Below are 23,009 nucleotides of genomic sequence, written 5' to 3' on the forward strand. Positions count from 1 at the left end.
AAAACGAAAAATGGACCTGCCTTTTGACCCAGCAATTCCACTGCTAGGATTATATCCTAAGAACCCTGGAACACCAATCCAAAAGAACCTATGCACCCCAATGTTCACAGCAGCACAGTTTACAATAGCCAAGAGTTGGAAGCAACCTAGGTGCCCATCAGTAAATGAATGGATCCAAAAACCGTGGTACATTTACACAATGGAATTCTATGCAGCAGAAAGAAAGAAGGAGCTCCTACCCTTTGCAACAGCATGGATGGAACTGGAAAGCATTATGCTGAGTAAAACAAGCCAGGCAGTGAAAGACAAATACCATATGATCTCACCTTTAACAGGAAGCTAAACAACAAAACAAACGAGCAAGCAAAATATGACCAAAGACACTGAAATAGAGAACAGGCTGATAGGGACCAGAGGGGAGAGGGGAGGGAATTTCAGGGGAAAAGGGGAAGGATTCAGAGGAACAAGTATAAAGGACACATGGACAACAACTAAGGAGGGTGGAAATGGGAGGGAGTGGGGAGCACTGGGGGGGTGGGGGGGCTGGGATGAGAGTAAATGACAGAAAACTGCACTTGAACAATAATTAAATAAATGGGAAGAAACAGCAAGATTGTTGTTAATGAAGCTTCAGTACCTTGATTTGATTTAGATTAAATTCGAATGTCAGCAACTAAAACAACAAAGTGGCACACGCCCATGCTAGTATGACAAATTCATCATGGTCAGAGTTTAGGGCCCTACCTTATCATTTCTCACCAAAAGGTGGCGACTCATTTAAATATCATCACCACTACTCCAAATGTAGCTGAAACCTGAGACTAAGAAACTACCTCAGAGATATACCTACACTATGTAGACATATACTAAAGGTCAAATTTAGATCCTTTATACCAGGGGTGTCAAACTCATTTTCACTGGGGGCGACATCAGCCTTGCGGTTGCCTTCAAAGGGCCAAATGTAATTTTAGGACTGTATAAATCTAGTTATCCTTAACAGTTAAGCAAGAGCTCAGCGCTGCCACCAGGTAGAAACAAGGTAGAGGGCCAAATTTGGCCCACGGGCCTTATGTTTGCCACCTGCGCTTTAGACAGAACGAGTGGAAGGAGAAAGAACTTAAACCAATGGATTTTAAATACTCACAGCACCTGTTATCAATGAATGAAAGATCTTAAAGCTGAAGGAATCTAATTAACCCCTTACCTTTCCAGCTCCTTCTCTCTCACTATCATCTATCAACAGTCTTGCCACATTATTCAGCAGTCTCTAAACAAGGACTGCACACATGCCTTTGTTTAATCTTTGGGTACACTCAGGTGTGTGCAATAAGCTTGGTGTTCCTACCGCAGTCATAAACATACATACGCATTTGCTGAAGTCCTACTCATGCTTCTACTTGGCCCCCAAAGACAGAATGCATGATTAAAAGTAAAAAACCTACGCTTTTTCCTTTTGTTGATTATACCTGAATCCCCCTCCCGTAATCCCCCACCATGTTCTTCAACTTAACCTCACCTGTTCTTCCACACGAGTTCTCTAGAGTCCAGTCATCACAATCTCGTTCACAGATCTCATTCACAGTGCTTAACCCAAATGCTTAACAAAAGCATGTTGCAGAAATAAATAAATGAATAGGCATTTGGGAGGAAAAATTAAGGAGAAATGCTTCTGATATTGATTGTATGAGGATTACCTATTCACATAAAAATTGCAATGTCTTAGCATTCTAGTATAGGGGAAAAATCTGTTTCTCTAACCCTAACTAGTCAACTTCTCTCCCCTGGTAACTGATGTGTGTTATCTAATGAGATGAAAAAGGAAAAGCCTGGTTTTCCATCAAAAGGCGTGAATTAGACAGAAAAGTCCCAAAGAGAAGGGGATCCTGCCCTGTTCAAAGAGCCTCCTTGAAAGACAAACACTTGCTGCGGCATCTCCACCAGCCTTTCTCCCCAGTCATCAGGGCAGACAAGGTGCACTTACCTGGCTTGTTCCCTTCCCTCTCGTGGCCCAGCTGCCCCTTGGTGTTCAAACCACACGTATAAACCTCTCCATCCTCCAGCAGGAACACAGAGTGGTTTCCTCCACAGGCCACTTCCTTGATGCTTCTGTCGGATATGAATCCACACACCTGTGGCTCGGCCACAATCCCTTGCAGGTTAGTGCTGATACCAGGTTGGCCCAGGGACCAATATCCCCAACATAACATTGTTCTTGTCCTTCAGGGAATCATGTAGCCTGGAAAAGAGTTTTGTAATAAAAGGTTTTAAAAAATAGGTCAAAGAAAATCATGCTGAATAACAAATGTAATCAATTATTTAAAAATAACCCCTTAATATTCTTCAAATACCTTTCATCTCAAAAGAATACGTATTAATATTGTTGAAAGTACTCATGTTGTAATAATAACACTATTTTTGTGTTTTAGTAAGAGTTTAGAAAACATTTCTAAGCAAATTTTGCATGTGTAAGTGAATCGTAAACACAACGGGGTATTCAGTTCACCGATGAGGAACTCTGAGCGCCGATGACTTCTTAAAATAATATTTGCAAACCATATGGTAAAAACAGTTTTGAAATTACCCTTATGACTTCACCTTGTCCTTTCTTGTTGAACTCTTCCTTTGAGTTTTCTACTTATTTAATTTAAAAAAACATTTTTTGAAGTCCTTTAGGCAGCCTATCATTATCTTGGATAGTAATTCATCACTCAAAACAAAAATGAGAAACGTGAGGGAAAAGGGGGTTACTTTTCTGCCATTGCCTCTTACACATCCTCCTGGATCTCAGTCAAGCTTCATTTCCTGCCTCAAGCTTCACATGAGCTTCTGGAGACCATTTTAGCCACAGTCAACCTGCATCCCTCCAATACATTCACTAACTTGGCCTTTCTCTGCATCTTATAGCTTAACTCTTCAGCCAGAATTTTTTAAAAGATTTTATTTACTTTTTAGATAGAGGGGAAGGGAGGGAGAAAGACAGGAAGAGAAACATCAATCGGTTGCCTCTTGCTCGCCCCTAACTGGGGACCCAGGCACATGCCCTGACTGGGAATGGAACTTGCCACCTTTCAGTTCTCAGGCTGGCATTCAACCCACTGAGCCACACCAGCCAGGGATGAACCAGATTTTAATTGCCTTAAGCAGAGACCACAGTATAAGGTACACCTCTTCAATCTCGGAAGTATTCAATCAACTTTCAGTTGACTGATTACTGCTGACTCTAGCCCAAAGTTTCACTACTTTTAAAATTCACGGTTGCCTTTCATACAAACAAAAGCAAAATTTGATATCTGTCAGTTCACACCCACTAGGATGGGTATAATCAAAAAGGACAGATGATAACAAGTGTTGGAGAGGATGAGAAGGGGAGCCCTCCTACAGTACTGGTGGGAACACAAAACAGCACAGGGGCTTTGGAAAGCAGTCTGGCTCCCAAAAAGGCTAAACATAGAGTTACCATACGATCCAGCAATTTCACTGATAGATATATATCCAAGAGAACTGCAAACTGATAAATACCAGATGATTTCACTTATATGTGGAATTTAAACAACAAAATAAATAAACACACAAAACAGAAACAAACTCATAGACACAGAAAATAAATTGATGGTCCCCAGATGGATGGGGTATTGGGGAGATGGGCAAAAGGGTGAAAGGGATTAAGATATACAAATTTCCAGTTATAAAATAATCACAGGGATAAACAGCACAGAAAATGTAGTCAATAATATTTTAATAACTATATATGATGCCAAGTGGATATCAGACTTTTAATGGGGTTATCACTTCATGAGTTATATAAATGTCTACTATACTGTATACCCAAACTAATATAACACTGTATGTCAACTGTAATTGAAAACTAAATTTAGACAATTTAAATAGAGCCCTGACTGGTGTGGCTCAGTGGGATGGGCACTGTACTGCAAATTGAGAGGTCACCAGTTCAATTCCCAGTCAGGGCACATACCTGTTTGATGGCCAGGTGCCCCGTTAGGGGAATGGGGGAGGCAACCACACATTGATGTTTCTCTCCCTCTCTTTCTCCTTCCCTCCCCACTGTCTAAAAATAAATAAAATCTTTTTTAAAAAGTCTTTTTAAAAATAAGTAAATAAATTTAAATAGAAAAAAAGAACTGCAACATACATCCACACAAAAACTTGCACTCAAATGTTCATAGCAGTGCTATTCATATTACCTAAAAGTGGAAATAACCAAATGCCCATCAACTGATGAATGGATAAGCAAAATGCAGTACTGCCATACCGTGGAACATTATTTAGCTCCTTATGGTAATGCTGTCTGATTTACTCTTTGAACTCTTTCAGGAAATACATTTAAAAACCCAAAATAAAATAAAATATAAAACTAAATCTCAATTTACTGTCTTAACCAGAAAATGATGCTTCTTGTTAAGATTTTTTATTCCCTGCCTAGACTCTATAACTAAAGGAAGAAGAAGAAAAGAAAACTAAGCTTTCATGTTGTTCTTTGAGTTAACTGCAAGGAGACAAGAGTAACAGGAAAACAAGGCAAGGGGAGGGTGTTAGAGGAAGCTATATACATTTTTTAATTACTTCATTGTAGTTCAGTTACAGTTGTCTACATTTATTCCCCACCACTCCCCCAACCCCAGTGAAACCCACCTCCCTCCCTTGCTTCCACCCTCCCCCTTGGTTTTGTCCATGTGTCCTTTATAGCAGTTCCTGAAAACCCTTCTCCCCACTGTCCTCCCCCTACTCTCCTCTGGTTATTGTTAGATTGTTCTTAATTCAACATCTCTGGTTATACTTTGTTTGTTTTTTTTCTTTTGTTGACTATGTTCCAGTTAAAGGTGAGATCATAAAAGACCGACCGGCAAGAGCACATAGTCTTTTTCCCCAATTTGCTAAATTGCTGTATCCACCCAAATGTCTTCCTAATTTTTAATGTTTCATGACTTGTCTTATCTCTCCCATCAATAGTTACATAGGCAACATCAGAGTGCTTAGTATATATCAGTTACTGTGACAACAGGCATTTTATACCATTATCTCACTTCATCTTCACAACGACCCTCTTCCATAAGTATTGTTCTTAGCCTCATTTTCACATAAAGCAAAACTCAGAGAGATTAGGAAACATGCCTAAAGTCACACAGCCAGAAGAAGCGAGAAACACGCTATAAATCTAGGTCTGATGACCATGTCCTCACTCCTCAGTGGGCCACAATGCCACCCAAGTAGATTTACTGGGTTGGCCAAAAAGTCAGTCACGTGTTTTCCATACCATGGCTCTAGTAGCACTTAGTTGTCTTTAACTTCATCCAAAACAATTTTGTTAGATTGTATTGTGACAGCTGTCATATCAGTATACATTAAAGAAAATTTATCAAAATTGGTGAATTTTCAAGCGGCCATTTTAATGTTGAAGATGGAAGGAAATATTCAATATTTCTGTGTATTATGCTTTATTATTTCAAGAAAGATAAAAATGCAACTGACACACACAAAAACGATTTGAGCAGTATATGGAGAAGGTGCTGTAACTGATTGAACATGTCTAAGTGGTTTGTGAAGTTTCTTGGTACTATTGACGTTTTGGCCAAATAATTCTGTGCTATGGGGCTGTCTTATGCATTGAAAGGTGTTTAGCAGCACCCCTGGCCTCTACCACTAGAAGCCAAAAGTGGGAGACAGCGGACATACTCAAAATATCCAAATCAACAGAGTTATTGGTGAAAATGGAAAATGTGTCCTTTATTTTATGGAAAAAAACTAAACAAACTTTTTAGCCAACCCAATATATGCCACCTAGAGGAACAAACACACACGCATGCACACACACACACACAAATAAACTTGTAGAATGACTAAACTGTAGTCCGTATACAATACACAACATGCTAGGAACTTAAAAATAAAGTTGCCCTCTAAGAGTCAACCAAGGAAGAAATAAGAAATAATGGCTGAGATTAGGCAGCTATGGCATGAAGCCATCCCCTCAACCATTCACATACAACATGTCTAAAAATATAGCATCAAGAAGCTGTGATTCCATGTCTACACAAAAATCTATAAACAATGCACACGGCACCTTTATTCATACTAAACAAAAATGTCCATCAACAAGCACAATAAACAGACCATGGTATATTTATACAATGGAATACTACTCATCAATAAAAAGGGAGGGGGGAGGGAGAGAGGCCACAACTGAAATGCACTTAATGTAATAGAAAGTTGTAACTCAATGTGGCAACAACCTTTCTGAAGAATAAAGGTTAGTTTTTTAAAATCGGAGACTCGATGTGCGGTAGTGAACAGGATACACTTATATAATATATACAGTTCTATATATTATAAAACTGTACACCTGAAACATATAGTTTTATTAATCAATGTCACCCCAATAAATTTATTTAAAAATAAAATAAATAAAAAGTAACTCAAGGGTGTTATTGATTACTTTTTTGTCTAATATCTCTCCCCAAGCACCTTGTTGTCTTGTGACAAACTCTACCCTCTGCTGCACAAGGGTGAGCAGGACTCTGGCCAAACCAGTCAGGAAACACCACCCCTAAGCCATTGTGGTTGGTGCAGGAATAGGTTTACACTTCTAACTGAGTCCAAGTCCAGACCCACTGAGTTCTGTGGAGCTCTGATGAAAGAACGCCTTTTGCTTCTGAAGAATAAGTGAGGCTACTGCAAGTCACCTCCCCTGCCACCTGGAGGACATCTGTAAGGCATTACGAAGCTACCAGCCACAGAGGATAAAGGAGAAGAAGCGGAAAGAGCCCAGTGATGCTGACTGAGCCTTGGGTCCCCTCTTGCCTGGTACCAGCACCACCACTTACACTCTTCCTAAGCACATTTGTTCTCATTATTTGCAACCCCACACTTGCGAATCTGCCTACTAAATTTATTTGTAACCCCAAAATCACTGCCCAGAGAATTTTTGCAATCATGCCCAGACACATGCAAAGAGGTGAAAAATTTGAATCCCTCTCTGCACATGTTCCCAGCTGAAGTTGAAGAAGATGACGATGCTCTGCCTTCCTGTTTCAACTCTCAAAAGTGGTCTTTTCACAACTTATTTACTGTCATGTTTTTCACATTTTTATATTTTTTCTCAGGAGTTTTGCTATTTAAAATGGTCCCCGAGAAGAGAGTTGAAGTACTACAATTAGTCATGTTAAATTTACCCAACCACTTGCTTTCCTTGGATTCCATGATTAATAAGCAACCTTCTATAACTTGTTTCCCAAGGCAGATCCTACTATGGGGAAAGAACACCATGGCCAGCTGGTCAAAGCATCCCGGGCTACCTGGCATTTCTACTTCTCATTATTATTTCAGCATCCTGGATCTATCAGCTTCTTATAAGTTTGTTTAGCATGAGTCAGTCCTTGAAGATCAGCTACACTCTGAATGCTTTGGACAACTGCAAGCCTGAGTAAGCAGCCTGAAGTACATGGTCTCATTGTTAATTGACAAGCAGAAGCCACTTATTAAAAAACACAAATAGGACTATTGTTCAGAATCCTTCCTATGTGAGGTGTAGTAATGGAATCTTCAAGCAGTCAAATAAAAATTACTAAGAGAAGTAACTAAATGGCAACGGCAAATAAGCTGTGAGTGATTAGCCCTAATAGAAAATCTGGTCTAGGTCATCATGATGCTTTGCCAAAACTACAGCAGGGAGCACACAAATCATCTGCCTTTCAGAGGCAGATGGTCAGAGCATCGAAGAGAAATCAGCTTCCACTTAAAAGTACACTCGGGTGGAATCCCCATAGTTAGTAGCTAACGGGGCCCATGAAGTTAAAGATCCAGTTTCAGCAATGTTCTTCATCACTTGGCATTTGATAGCCCAAGTCCTCCCACCCATTTTTTTTTTTTACTCCCTGTCTCTCCCTCGCTTCCAGAGAAGTAGAATCTTTTATCAGGAAAGGTGCTACAGAAGAATAGAGGACTACACTCTGACTCAGCAGCTGTCCAACTCAGTCCCATCCCTTCCATTTCCTGCCTCTTATTCCCCCATCTCAAAATAAGAGGAAGAAAGACAGATGTTCTGTTTCTTCCATGTCAACCTGGTACTTTTCCTAGTCCTTCTCCTCATCTATTTTTGGTAAAAGATTCAGGATAATCTTAGCAGGGCTTAAGGGTCAAAAGAACTAAAGTTCAAGCCCCTAATTAACCACATGCTTGCTGTGAAACCCTAGGGAAAATATTTAACCACTCGAAGCCTGCTCCCTGTTGATAAAGTGGGGAAACGAGTGACAGGACTGTGAGGACTAATGACACAATGCATGTAAAGGGAGCTTAACATGGTACCTGGCACATGGTATAAGTGACCAATAAATGTCAGCTGCGACGGTCAGTAGCTTCTACTGACCAGTCAGTAACTTCTTCTACAGTCAGTTGCTTCTACTTCCACTGCTGTTCCCTGACACCTCAGCAAACAGGATAGTTCCCAAAAGAGGCTGTGGGTGGGGGCGTGACACCTTTCTTCAGTGGTTAGCACTAGCTACGTTCTGCAAAATCTGTACTACAGCAAACAGCACTACCACCATCTGCCATAACTTTCATGAAGGGGAGTCAAGCTTGCTAGGAAAAGTTTTTTTGCATGTTTTTTCTTTTAAATTCTGGGGAGAGCAAAAGGATAGATAAACCTCCCTTTATCAGTCCTAGTGAGAAGAGTGCCAAAGACAAGCTGCAATTCCTGTTTGGTGTTATGAGTCAGACTATGCCCACAGTGGCCTAACAACTGATTCTCGTTTCTTTGTTTTAAAGTCACTGAAGCCTAAATAACACTCAGGCAGGACTTTTCATCTCATTTATAATAGGGATAAGATTCCTTTCAGATAAGCTTAGGAGCCATTACCTGAATGGAATATGGAGCAAGGAGGGTTTTTTTCAACAGCAGAAAGAGGCAACATCCAAGGCCTCAGTCCCCTGCAGGCACCCCCCAAATCCTAGCTTTAACTAAATTTGGAACCAAGACTCCACACAGAATTAACTGAAGTAACAAAGAAAATTCATTCCAATGACATCCTCTATTGTCAAAAATTTTACTACATGCAGAAATGACACAGAAGGGAAAGAAGTTTCAACAAGGGGAATCCATGGCTCACTGTTTCCTCCCTCTCCTTCACTTCAGCTGGGCTTTTAGTCCTCTGACCCTTGTAGCCAATCTAGGCAACATTCCAACCGCTCTCCTGACGGTCCCTGTACAGGTAGCGCCTTCTTTGCCACCTGGTGCTGGGCTTCGTGAAACTCCACTGCCTGCATCAGCTGAGTAGACGGTCTTCAAAGGACACCTGGCACAGCGTGGCAAGAACTGAAAAGTCTGACAGTGCCACGTCAAGGAGACAGAGCAGCCAGGACTCCTCCACACTGCTTATGGGAGCATAAATTGGTACCAGCCACTTTGGGGGAAAAGAGGGGCATTACCTAGTGAAGATGAAAATGTGAAAACCTCACAGCACAGTAATTTCACAGCACTGTCTAACTTATTGAGCATCTATAATGCTGCATGATCTTGAGAACTGGAGCTACAAACACCAGCAAAACCCAGCAACCGAGAATGTCCTGTAACAATGAAAATGTTACAGTTGTGCACCATCCAATATGGTAGCCACTAGTTGCATGTGGCTCCTGAGCACTTGAAATGTGGTCAATGCGGCTGATGAACTGAAATTTTGATTTTATCTAATTTTAATTAATTTTAATGTAAGTAGTCACGTACGGCTAGTGGCTATCTTACTGTACAATGCAGTAATAAATTCAAGAATATATGCCCCATGATATAGGCACAAGAATATTCATTTCAGGATTATTCGAAATACATGAAACAAAAAACAACCCAAATCGTTATCCATAACAAAATGAATAAACTGCAGCATATGCATGAAATAGAATACTGTATAACAGGGTAAAACAAATGAATTCTATCTACAAGCATCAGTGTAGCTAAATCTTAAAAACAATATTGAAGGGCCCTGGCTGGCATAGTTCAGTGGATTGAGCGTGGGCCTGTGAACCAGACGATCGCGGTTCGATTCCCAGTCAGGGCACATGCCTGGGCTGCAGTCCAGTTCCCGGCAGAAGACACACCAGAGGCAACTACACATTGATATTTCTCTCCCTCTCTCCTTCCCTTCCCCTCTAAAGATAAATAAATAAAATCTTTAAAAAAAAACAATATTGAAGGGAGGAAAAGCCCCAGAGAAATTCAGAGTATGATGCATTCTTACAAAGTCCAAACACAAATATAACAAGTATTTGAAGAGAAAAACATTAGTGATGGTAAAAATACCCCCAAAAAGCAAAAACAAATGATCAAAACAAAATAAGAGGTAATGATTATGGGGCAGCAGAGAAGGAGGGTACAATCTGGAAGGAGCACAGAGGGGGCTTCTATAGCATAGCTGATGTTCTGCTTCTGTCCTTTTATTGTTCTTTCTTAGCATTTATATATTTTATGTTTACAAATATTTCACAATGAAAGAAAATGAAAAGCATAGGACCACTGCTTCTTGCATCTCACCCCATTCCCCGTGCATGCTCAGACTGGGAGTCTATCCATGGAGGGGACCAAGTTTACTCATCTTTGTATCTCCAGTTCTCGGCACAGCGTAGGAGCACAGCGTAGGAGAGGCCTACTAAGTGCCTAACGAACTGAACCCATATCTGAGAAGACTAGAACTCCTACAATCTAAATTTGCCGATAGTTTTGTTTTCCAGGTAACATGAAATATTAACATTCCTTATGTAGTGACAAAAAAATTATTTCCCCCATTCTAAAATGCACTCTCCCCTCACCACATTTTAGCAAATCTGAAAGGCAAATGCCTTTTACAATTGAAGCTGTCATTAAATAGTGGTGTTTCTCAAGGACAGAGGAATGTAAGCTCCATGAAGAAAGGACTGAGCCTCTTTTGTTCATTTCTCTATCCCTAAAGACTAGAATAGTGTCGGACACATAGTAGGAGTTCTATAAATAGTTATTGAATAAAGAATAACTAATATCTACTATTACCACCTACTGTGCATCTGAGTCTGGGCTAAAAACTTTACAGAGATTATTTAACTTGCCCTTTACAATAACTTCAAGGCTCAGCAAATTTAGGTGACTTGCCCAAGAACATGTAAATAAGTGGCTGAAATTGGAAACTAAGTGGCAAAGACAGGATTCTAGCTAATAGGCAACTAGAACCTATGTTCATCCACACAAAAACTTGCACTCAAAAAACAGCACTCTTGCTGTTAGTCAGAGATGGGAAGGGTGAGGAAAGCAATCTCAACAGAGTTAGCCAGCCTTTCCTCCATGTCCACTCTGACTTATAAGAAAACTAGTTCACTTACTGGTTCACACACAAAAGCACATATCCCTGACTCCAGCAAGTTCTATTTCTAAATGTATAAAACCCCTAAAAAGGATAGAGTCATATCATCAAAGAGATCGCCTTATAAAGAAGACCTTCAAAGTCCACTTAATCTGAACACTAGGCAAGAGACTTGCATTATTAATGTCATTTGAATGACTGCTGAGGCCTTCCAAGGCCAAGTCCCCTTGGTCCTCTGAGAAGTGGTTAAAGAAGAGACTAGGTCTCCTACTTCAGGGTCTCACCTGGTTCTTGCCACTACATCACAGCAAAAGAACGTCATTAAGGTTTGTTAAGGTCCCTCTCTAAGCAGCTATACTAACCTGAGTTCTTTATATAGATCATCATGTTGAATCCTCTTATCAATTCTGTAGGTTAGATATTATCTCCATGTACAAGATGAGGAAACTGAGGTTCAGAGAAATTAAGGAACTCACCACAGGTCACACACTTGGCATTTGGACTAGAAGCCAGAATTGTTCCCCCTCACCTTGCAGATCTGCAAGTTAAAGAAATAATAATTAACATTATTATTAACATTAGTACAGAGTTCTACATATACTTTCATGTTATTGAAAACAAAATGAAAAGTAAATTTCTGAAAATAAGAATATCTTTAAATTATGCAACCTTGAATATTCCCCAAATATTGTATCTCAGGACTGGAGTTCGGATAAATACTAACAAGAACATGAGGATGTCACCTCTAAAAGTGAACTAGAGACATTGATAACTCCTTTAAAAATCCCCGGAATGTGTTTGGAGACAAAAGTAAAAATGAAATTATTCTTAAATCTTCCACTTAGGTTAAAAAAGAAATTTTTTTAAAAATAATTCAGTTTTGTCTCTTTTCTTTCATGCTTTCCATGTACCACACACATTACAGCTTATTTTGCCACAACTGGTTTTGAAGACTTTCTCATTTCTTTCCTTCCCTCCAATACCACATCCTCTTTCATACAAAACAAGATGAAACTGAGAGGCACCTCCAGTCTCTCAAAAAAAAAGTAAGTCCTACATGATTTTAAGATATTATCATCATAACTTTATTTCTATCTTATGTAGAAAATCCCATTCACTTTGAAGAATATTACTTTATTTCTGAAACTGATGCAAAACTATGTTTTCTCTCAGTAGAGATATGACTCTATGTATTAAAAATTTTATTATTATGCAAATCTTAAGAAATTTAAATCTGTTGCTCAGAACGAAATACCATAACCAATGGTTCTAACCACACCATTTGGAACATTTTGGATTCTGTTTGGTTTTTCAAAAAAGAAAAACCCACCTGCATACTTAACAATTAAACCTGCATGTTATTCAATTGTTTCTTTCATGCCAAAGGAGTTTTTCCAGAGGTTTCAATCCTTTCTCCTTGATTTCTGAACACTTTCTCCAGAAGGTTCCAAGGTCAATGTGATCAAACATTGACGTGTAATTAATCCATTTTGTATTAAAGGTGGGCTAAATATGTATTACTCCCCTGTTTTTTTATTTCACCTGTTTCTTAAATTTAATCTTTATTATATGTTTTCCATTACGATTTAGTCCCCTTATACTGTCCTTCCCCAGCGATCACAACACTGTTGACCATGTGCATGAGTCCTTTTCCCTTTTTGCTCTATCCCTCCACCCCTAACCCCACTAGCTGTCATCTGTTCTCCATTTCTGGTTTATAACTCCCTTCGTCCAGGGTAAAGGAAAGTACAAAAAGAAAGCAGCACAGTGCCTCTCTATCTTGTCACATCATTTAAAAGGGCTGTTATCCTCATTTCATTTCACTTTTCTTTCTCCTCAGTCTGGAATTAAAAATCAGCTCACTTGATGTTATCAAATCATCAAATGAAAGGTTCTAGAAATAGGTTTCTATGTGTGGAAAGTGCCAGAAGACAGACAAACATGCAAAAGCTCTAGAATCCTCTTTCCTAAAGCTCTCCGTGCCATAATGAATCCTGGAAGGCTTCGCTCTGAATTTAAGGTACTTCCTAATAGGGCTACTTTAAAAGCAAAAGAAACATGTAATCAGAAAACAGCCAGAAACAATGAGCTACAAAGCAAAGTTCCAATAGTACATATCCCCGGGGCCCCACGGTGCATACACCCAGAATCAATACACAGTGGCTTTAGGTGCTGTCTCTACCGTACTCGCTGGCTCAACTGTTTGAGGATTACACACGCTCTTCTCTGTTCCGGTTTGCCTACTCTACATATTTACAAATGGCTCAAAGTGCCACCTGCCTCCAAACATCCCAGCTTCTGACAACCCCACGCCAGTCCGTGTATTTACGTGTCTAGGGCACGCGCGCGGGCACACGTGTATACACACACACACACACACACACACACCTTCGCCCTGGCTCCGCCTAGGAGGCGGACTCGATCGAGACGGGTCCGACACGGCCTCTACGAGGCGGGTGGTGCCGGGCGCCGGGGACCCACGGGCGCTGTCACCAGTGGCTGAGCCCTGCATGCAAACTCCTTGCGGCCGCCGCCGGGGTTCCCCAAAGGCGGAAACCTCTCCGGCTCCCATTTCCCGGGAACGTCCGCGCCCCTCACCGCCAAGGTGTCTCTAGAGCCCCTGAATTTAAATAGAGATAGGCGAGGAAGATCCTCTTTTTTACTTTCCGCGTCGCAATTCCTCCTGGACTGCGAACTGCGGAGTCGGGGTGGGGGGGCGCTCTGTTTCAAAGCTGCTTCCGGCCTTACTGGGCGCGGGGGCTCTTCTGATCAGAGGGAAAGCCCAGAGAACGCCAGGGCGGCGCACGGGAGGGCGAGGGGCGCTCCCGCAGGTCCTGCAGGCGCCCAACCCCGACCTCCCAGTCTGTTGGGCCCCAAGTCGTGGGAAATGCCCTGCAGCCGCAGCTGCCCCTCCGGGAGCAGCGCGCTGACAGCCGTGTCCTGGGGAACGAAACGGTGGCGTGGCTGCAGCGCTGCAATGCCCTCCTCCCTGGAACCCCGGTCCCCGCCCCGCGAACCTTAGTAGGCGCTGAACCGCCGCTCGGGATTCCGACTGTGACAGCCCCTCTGACCCGACTTGGGGTTTCTCCGTTTTCAGCGTCACAATAATAAGGAAGTTTCACCGCTAGCCTGCGGGTGGCGGAATGCGCCAGATGAATGACTTCTCATCCGGCCAATGGGTGCACATCTGGGGCAGGGTGCCACCAATGGCGGCCGCAGCGGAGCCAAGGGCGGGGAGGCGAGGTCCGCCCCCTGGAGGCGGGGAGAGGCTGAGGCCCGGGAAGGAATCCGGGGCGGCTGGAGGTACCTGGACCAGCCGGCCCACGGAGAGGACTGCAGCGTGAGCCTAAGTCGGTCAAGATCCGACTGCAGGACGCAGAGCGTTAGCGCGAGAATAGGATAGCTTTTCACTGCCGGGAAGTGAGCTGTGTTGATGACTGGTTTATCTTTTAGGTTCTGGGTTCGGGGTGTTATTGCTGCAGAGGTGACCACAAGCCTTGGTTATGAGGGGGAAGAGCTAAGGGGTAACAAGTGAGGTAGAGTTATTAAGCGTTTTATTCCACGGTACAGCTGTCTTCTGTTTCACTCGCCTTGCGTGGACTGCAAGAAGCGCGGAGCCGAAACGGGACTGTGCGGTGGGATAGGCAAGAAGGAGGTCGCGATCTGCGTCGGGCACTGCCTTAGCCCTCCTGCAAGATTGCGGGTGGAAGAGGAGATCTGTGCTGCAGAAGCAAAGAGGTCTTGGGGAGGATTGGAGGGTGGCAGTTGGGAGAGCATGAAAAGAATTCACTGAGCAGGACATCTTGAATCTAATCTGAAAGACACCAATCTAGTCTAAAACCCACAAATCAATATAGAAGTTTGTCCTTCCTGACGCTGAATTTCAGAGCTTGCTTCTCCTGAAAGCAAGGTCAAAATGCTTTCAGAGTTCCCGTGGCCCTTGTCAGATGCACAAAAAGTCTTTTAAAGGAAACATTCTCACAAAGGTGACTTAATGTGTCTGCTGATCCTCCTCAACCCTACAGTTTGAAACACAGAAGCACAACATTGTGCAAGCACTACTTTAAACCTAGAGGAATGGCTTTCTCAGTGGAAGAATTTCTGTAACCTGGCATTGATCCGGATCATTTGAGACCAGATTTTTCACATCGATGTTCAGTTCAGGTCAGGTCTGCAATCACCTGCTCTGAGAATTTAATAGATTGGCTGAGCAGAAAAAAGTTTTAAGGAGTGGTGTGTCCTGGGGATGGGGCACCGTTGACTGCCACATAAACTCTCAATGACATAAAAAAAAACTTGTTAAATGCTCCCGTCACCTAAATTAATCTATGGAAATAATTACAACTTTTGACGTTTCAATCACACTGGATGCCTTTAGAAACACTGGGGACAAAATTAACACAATTCCCTTATGCTTCAGAAGGACAGAAGTGTCACAGAATCCAAGTCTCTCACAAAGACATGTGGATCCCCAAAACAATGTTCATTCTATGTGAACCATGACTGCCCATGGTCAACTGAGGGCCCACATTTTATGGGTGAGAGTCTGGGGGTCATTTGCTAACAGGGTCTCCTCATCTACTCTGCTTCTCAGGATATAATCTGTTTGTTTACCCAGAGTCAACCACTGCAGGGGAAATCCTGATTTCCTCCTTATACCAATATATTGAGACCTGCCTCATCCAATCAAAACTATATAAATTGTATCCTCCTTGAATCTATACTAACCAATCAGAACTGCAAAATTTGGAGGCCTCATTTGCATAATATTGGGAGATTGGTCTCCCAATAAAAGGTGGTCTGCCCTTTGTCTCAGTAGAACAGTTTAGGTTGCTACCTTAATCTGCATCTTGCAGGCTACAGCTCTTTTTGCTCAAGTAAATGCTTTTTACTTTTTTTTTAAATATTTTATTTATTTATCTTTAGAGGGGAAGGGAAGGAGAGAGGAAGGAAACGTCAATGTATGGTTGCTTCTCGTGTATCCCCGGCAGGGAACTGGCCCCTGCCGGAAACTGGCCTGCAACCCAAGTATGTGCCCTGACTGGGAATCGAACCGCGATCATCTGGTTCTCAGGCCCGTGCTCAATCCACTGAGCTACACCAGCCAGGGCTGCTTTTTACTTTTTATTACATTCTAGAATTAACTTTGGTTTACTAACATAATCCCAATTTAAAGATAGTATCGCCAAAATGAACCGGGGGAATAGCCAAAGAGGAGTGATGGTAGGAAGGGGGGTGAGAACTGAGGAGAAAAAAAAGAGATTCTATTTTCATGGGTCAAAAATGAGGTTTGCAATCAATCAGCATTTGGGTATACATATCTGGCCCATGGCTCTAATGTTTTCCAAATGAAATTTCATCTTGAGGAAAGGGTTGTTTATCAAAGACTCAAGCCTGGAGGTGGAATAGGAGTAATGTCTAAATTACAAAGTCAGGTACTATAAGCTTCCTTACCAAATAAACAGCCGGAAGCCTGGAAAGTTTCCTCATATATGATCAGTGAAGATATCCACAGTGCTTTATTTTGTTTTCTTAATTGAGCCAACATAAAATGGCAATTTCCTCAGCAACATGTCCTGTTCCATTTACTAAAATAGCTTTAAATGGCCCCAGCACCAACAATAGTCATAATACCAAATATTTACACTGGTTTGAGGAGGCCATCTGTGGTTTACTTTTTCTTTCCATTTCTATAGTACTGTCTTTCATCCATTTATTTCTGACCTTCCATATGTTCCATAACAAATATACTATACATTAACTATCTATTATAAAGCCAGGTAAGCAAAACCATTCCTATTACCTTGAAGGGGGATGAAACATTAATCAAATAATCACACCAAGGACTTTGAAAGGTTTTTCCTGGCCAGTGTGGCTTATATGGTTTGGAACACTGTCCTGTAACCAAAGGGATGTGAGTTGGATTCCAGTCAGAGCATGTACCTAGGTTGCAGGTTCGGTCCCATCCCTGGTCCAAGCATGCACAGATAACAAGAAATTTATGTTTCTCTACCTTCTTCTCTCTCTAAATACAGTGAAAAAATGTCCTTTGAGCCCTGGCTGGTGTAGCTCAGTGGATTGAGCACGGGGCCTGCGAACCAGATGATCGCGGTTCGATTCCCAGTCAGGGCACATGCCTGGGTTCCAGGCCAGTTCCCGGCAGGGGACACACCAGAGGCAACCATACATTGATATTTCTCTCCCTCTCTCCTTCCCTTCCCCTCTAAACATAAATAAATAAATAATATTTTTAAAAAAATCTCCTCTGGTGAGGATAAAAAGTAAAGATTTACCCACACCCCTCAATGTCCTGACTGGTGTGACTCAGTGGGTTGGCATCCTCCCACAAACCAAAAGGTCAATGGTTCAATTCCAGTCAAGGCACATGCCTGGGTCCCCAGTTGGGGGTGTGTAACAGATAGATGTTTCTCTCACACGTCAATATTTTTCCTCCTCTCCGACGCCCTCTCTTCTCCTCTCTCTAAAAATAAATAAATAAAATCTTTGTTTTGAAGAAATTTAATATCCTCCAAAAAACTAAATAAAATTGAGCTCCATTTAATGTTGTACATGCCGAAGTATTTAGGAGGAAGTGTACTGATGTCTACAACTTATTTTGAAATGTATATTTTAAAAGATGGATTGAAGGATCAATGGAGGGATCTATAAATGGTATATGATAAATTCAGTATGGCAAGATATTAATTATAGACTCTACATGGTGGAGAGAAGAGTTTCACTGTACATTATGTCCAACTTTTCTGTTTGTTTGAAAAGTTTACATTTAAAAGTGTTGGAAAATAAAAATAAATAAATAACAAAGGTTGTAATCAATTCTAACTATAACCTTTGTCAGGTAGAAGGGATTATGTGGTCCAGCTCCAACACTGATGAGCAGATGAGGAATCCCCAGTGACAAGGGGGCAATTCCCAGGGTGCTGCATTCCCACCTCAATAATTTTGACCATTCCTCACAGCTCGCTTCTTGAAATGCATATGCCTATTTTGAATTGAAAGGTATTTTCAGTACAGTATGGATACTCTTTAATGATGAGTGTTCTCTGTGTTTAATTGCCCTGCAGACAAACATTTGTTTGGTAAAATTAGAAAGATATAGACTTCAATATGTCAGATCAAACCTTAAAAAAAAAAAACTAGGTTGACCACAACATTCTGTCTTTCAGGTAAACAAGATATGTCCAGAAAGTATCTGGCCATGTAATATGAAAAATAGAGACATTTACTGAAGAAGATACAAGATATAAGAAACATTGTACATAGGGCAATGACACTTCAGTCTCCTTCAAAGTAGGCACCTTGGGACCTCACATAGTTCTCCCAATCACCATCAGCTGCCCCATTGTATTTTCCTAAATCTCATTGACAATCTGAAATATCTTCCCTTTCAAAGGTGATTTTAGTTCTGGGAAAAGCCAGAAGTCACAGGGCACTAAATCTGGGCTGTGGTGGGGCTGAGTCACCTGGGTGATTTGGCGTTTCAACAAGAAACTCTGCATGAGACACAATGCATGAGCAGGAAGCTGCCAATCACCAGTTGCCCATAGTTGTGGCCTTCTGAATCATCCAAATAGTTTCCAGGGTGGAATGCTCAAGCTTAATGCAAAATCTGATAAAAATTTATTGCTCTACTCCCTCAGTCATTTTTAATGTAATGGCCACACAATACATCTACTACCACCCCCATTAGTACAGTGAAGTTGTCATTGTCCACATGTGCACATTCCAGTCCACTCTCCTTGGCTGCCAGGTTACATAGATATAGCACAAACCATCCTTGTTATATTTTGGACAGACCTCTTTTCAATAAGTGTCTTCATCTCTAGGAAGGGAAAACACTGATTGTTTCACAGATAATATGTGTGGACCTTGTAAAGCTCCATATTGACAAAAGTATTTCTTAGTCACTCCTACACCATCTCCCAAAAGTATTTATTTTGTCAGTCTAGTCAAGGCTCAAGGGGAAAATCGGTTTTCTACATTTTTTTCTACTTTTGGCTCTTGAATACAATTTATCCCAGAGTCCTATATATACCCAGACTAAATGATCTAAGCTTGTTGAAAACTGTGCTGTAACATATGCCATTACTTTATTAATGTGAAAAGTACCTTGGAAAAAAGATATGGTAAATCAATATTGCCATCGATAAAACAACTGTTCCATATTTATTGAATGTCTTCTATATGCAGTGTTGCTGGACAAAAAGCATCATTCCCAACTATAAAGAGCTTACAGCCATTATGACTATTTCTTTATTTTTCTTGAAACTATTCATAGATTAAGTTTGCATTTTTTTCTTTCAAGCCACTTGAATGAGCACAAATACCTTACCTTAAATATGAGAAACTCACCAGAATCATATAGGTTACAATTAAATAATATTAATAAGATTGAATGGTTGAACATTTCCTAAGAAAACCTTTAGCATGAGTATCGATTTGTCCCTGAAGAATGCATGTAATAAAGTCTTTGGGAAGTGACATCTTCCATGAAACTTCCTCTTGTCACAAAGTCCCAAAACGTATATTCTTGTAAATGGCATCCAACCTATCGCTCTGTACTGACAACATGAGTACTTGGGGGATGAGCAAAGAGCATGTCTATTGCTGTGTAGTTGCACAGTGTACCCATATTTTAACTTCAAAAAACAAGCAGTTGTTTCACCCTTCTAAATGCAAAAAGACCAAATTCTTCAGTTTACTTGTGTCAAATCAAGATGAAATCATCACAATGAAAAAAAAAAAACCCTTTCTTTGAAGTTCGATTAAGCTGGGACAAATGAATTTTAAGGAATTTTCTTATATCATAGGCATACATGTAACAATATTAGACAGTTTTATAGGTTGGTCATAAATTCTGAGAAAACATGCATAATAAATGGTTTGTTGTTTCAACATTATAGTACACGATATGTTCAATAGCATTATATAATGTGAGATGTGTTTGTCTCTTGTAGCAATGCACAGTTCATATCATAATGAGTGGTATATCAATATGCCATTCTTTTTAATTCTAGCAGAAACCTTTTTATTATGCTCCCTTGGTTGGTTTCTCCTCCTCACTTTTACTAAATCTATACACTGTCAAAGTAAGAAATGTCCACACTTGTGGACAATTTTGTAAGAGTTTATTTGAATCAAATAGAGGATATGCCTGAAAGCAGGGTCTCAACAGGTTGTTGCTTTGTAGAATAACAGTTTGCACTTTCTTTTGTGCATTTGAGATTAAGGGGAGAATATAAGGAAAATTCAAGGAAGGTTTGAGAAAGGAGTCAGTGATAGATTGCCTCTTGCACGCTGTAGTAGGAGGGGTCTGAAAGGGTACGCAGGTATTTGAAGGAGGGGGTCTGAAAGGGGGCCTTTCAAAGGTGTGTTAACCTAGAAGCACAGAAACAATGGACAGAGCTTTCTTAAGGAAAAGATAAACCTTCTAGGAAAGTTTTATGCCTGGGGCATGACCAACCACCTTCACCTGCCCAGCTAAAAATTTATGATCAGAGCACCATGTGAGGTTATTTTCCATAGGACCTTTTTATCTCATCCACAACCTGTAGCATACTTCAGAAAAAGTAAGTAATCAAAGGAGCTCCATCTGTAAAGTTGATATATAACATAATTCAGTTAATATAAATCTGGAAAAAATAAAATCATATTAGTTGTGTTTTCAAACTTTATGGCTACCATTTACACAAAGAGGAACTAATTGGTATTTAACTTTGTGTTGGCCTTCAGCATTTTGTCACCCTGACTTGTAGGTAAGAGCCATTATACCAAGTCTGGAAGAAGTAACTAACGCCTGCTTGAGTGTGGTTGGCAGGGTAATAATACGGGTGTAATAAGTTATAGTTTTAATTTGGACATTTCACCTAAAGCATCTTATGGTGTGCTTGAGTGTTACAGAATTACATACTTTTGATTTTGAAATAAAAGATTTTGTGATAAAAAAGAGGCATAATTTGTGCGGGACCCTGTATTTACTTGTTGACCAACAAATTGTGCTTATAGATACTTAAGATACTATAGTATTTTTTAACATTTTTTTTATTTTAAAGAGATGGGGAGGGAGAATAAGAGGGAGAGAAATGATGTGAGAGAGAAACATCGATTGGCTGTCTTCCACACACGCCCCGACTGGGGACCAAACCTGTAACTCAGGCATTTGCCCTGACCAGGAATCGAACTGTGACCTTGGGTTTGCAGGACAACTCCCAACAGACTAAGCAACACGAGCCAGGGCACTAGTAGTTTACCTTACAGATATCATAACTCATTGTGTTTCCCTCTTTCCAGTGGCTTTTTTAAAGCCTAGAACAAAATACATGTCAGCTCTGTACAGAACCTTACTATACACATTTCGAAAAGTAACCTCATTTCAAAGTTCATTTTAATTTTCCTCTGTCATTTTCTTACCTACTTTAAAAAAATGTGTTTCTCTTCACAAACATAACAAATATTCACTACATAAAATATGTAAAATAGATATATATGAAAAAGGAAGAAAATCTAAAAAGACCTGCTCTTTCACCTCCCCCACTTTTAGTTCTTAATATTTTGGCTTTCCCAACGCATATATATGCATTTCTAAAAGTGGCTCATTTTATACATAATATTTTAGACTATGCTTTCTGAATTTAACAATATATTGAACATCTTCAACAGAATCTGATATTATTCTACAATATTTTAAGCAATTGCATGTGCTCACAAAATGGATATACTATAATTTAAGCCACTATAATTGGTTCACTATAATTTCCCCATTATTGAATGTTTATTCTCCATTCCTTGCCATTATAAACAATAGTGCAACAAAGCTACACATAGTGAACATAGCAAAATATTTGCCCTCACCCTTTATTACTTAAGATAAATTCCTTAAATTGCTAGGTCAGGCAAAATGTAGACTCTTTTTTTAAAAAGATTTGATTTATTTATCTTTAGAGAGGAAGGGAAGGAGAGAAGGAGAGAAATATCAATGTATGGTTGCCTCTCATGAGTCCCCTGCTGGGAACTGGCCTGCAACCCAGGCATGTACCCTGACTGGGAATGGAACCGTGATTGTATGGTTCTCAGGCCCACGCTCAATCCACTGAGCTATGCCAGCCAGGGCAAAATGCAGACTTTTAAAGTTTTGTGATCTATTGCCAGTTTCCCCCAACAAAAGATGACACCAGCTAAATACACAGAACAACCCCCTTACCATAGTGAGGGGTGTTTTGTTTTGGTTTTCATCTTATCTTTTTTACGGTATTAATTTTGAAAGCCACCTTAAGTCTCGACTAGACCATGTAGGATATAACCAAAAATAAAACCCCCCAAAATCTAGAAAATAAAAAACCATGGAGCACACATCTAAAAATTAGCCCAAGGTAAGATGTTTCTAAATATTCACATCAAAAAATATCGAAATGCATAAAAATGCATGGTTGAGGTTATTGGTCCTTTGCTGAAATTCTGTTGGATGTCATGTGTTTCCCCCAGTCCTCCCACACACCAACCAAAAATAAAGAGTTTCAGAATGGAAGTTCTGTACAAACTGAAACTGGCTGAATCATTTTCATCTCTAGCACACATGTACAGCCAACAACAATGAGTCCATGGTTCACCAAGTTCTACCTCAAAATACAAGGCAGATAGTGCCAGAATTTGTATCATCCA

At 40.5% G+C, this 23,009-nt stretch overlaps 1 protein-coding gene across 8 annotated transcripts in view; it reads right to left on the reverse strand.

Annotated features, from left to right (window-relative positions):
- Positions 1–14,507, reverse strand: part of HERC3 (HECT and RLD domain containing E3 ubiquitin protein ligase 3) — a 98,665-nt gene extending 84,158 nt beyond the window's left edge. For 6 of the 8 annotated variants that reach the window (XM_037046115.1, XM_037046112.1, XM_037046116.1 and 3 more), the window contains exons 1-3: positions 14,351–14,507; positions 11,810–11,871; positions 1,982–2,236 (exon numbers count right to left, since the gene is read on the reverse strand). In XM_037046115.1, the coding sequence (XP_036902010.1) occupies positions 1,982–2,207 (226 nt within the window). In that variant the 5' untranslated portion in view covers positions 2,208–2,236; positions 11,810–11,871; positions 14,351–14,507. The other 2 variants (XM_037046113.1, XM_037046114.1) reach the window with 2 other exon arrangements.
- Between the last annotated feature and the right edge of the window lie 8,502 nt (positions 14,508–23,009).

This window comes from Sturnira hondurensis, unplaced genomic scaffold, assembly GCF_014824575.4.
Source record: "Sturnira hondurensis isolate 20B ecotype Veracruz unplaced genomic scaffold, ASM1482457v3 Scaffold0004998, whole genome shotgun sequence".
Lineage (NCBI taxonomy): Eukaryota > Metazoa > Chordata > Mammalia > Chiroptera > Phyllostomidae > Sturnira > Sturnira hondurensis.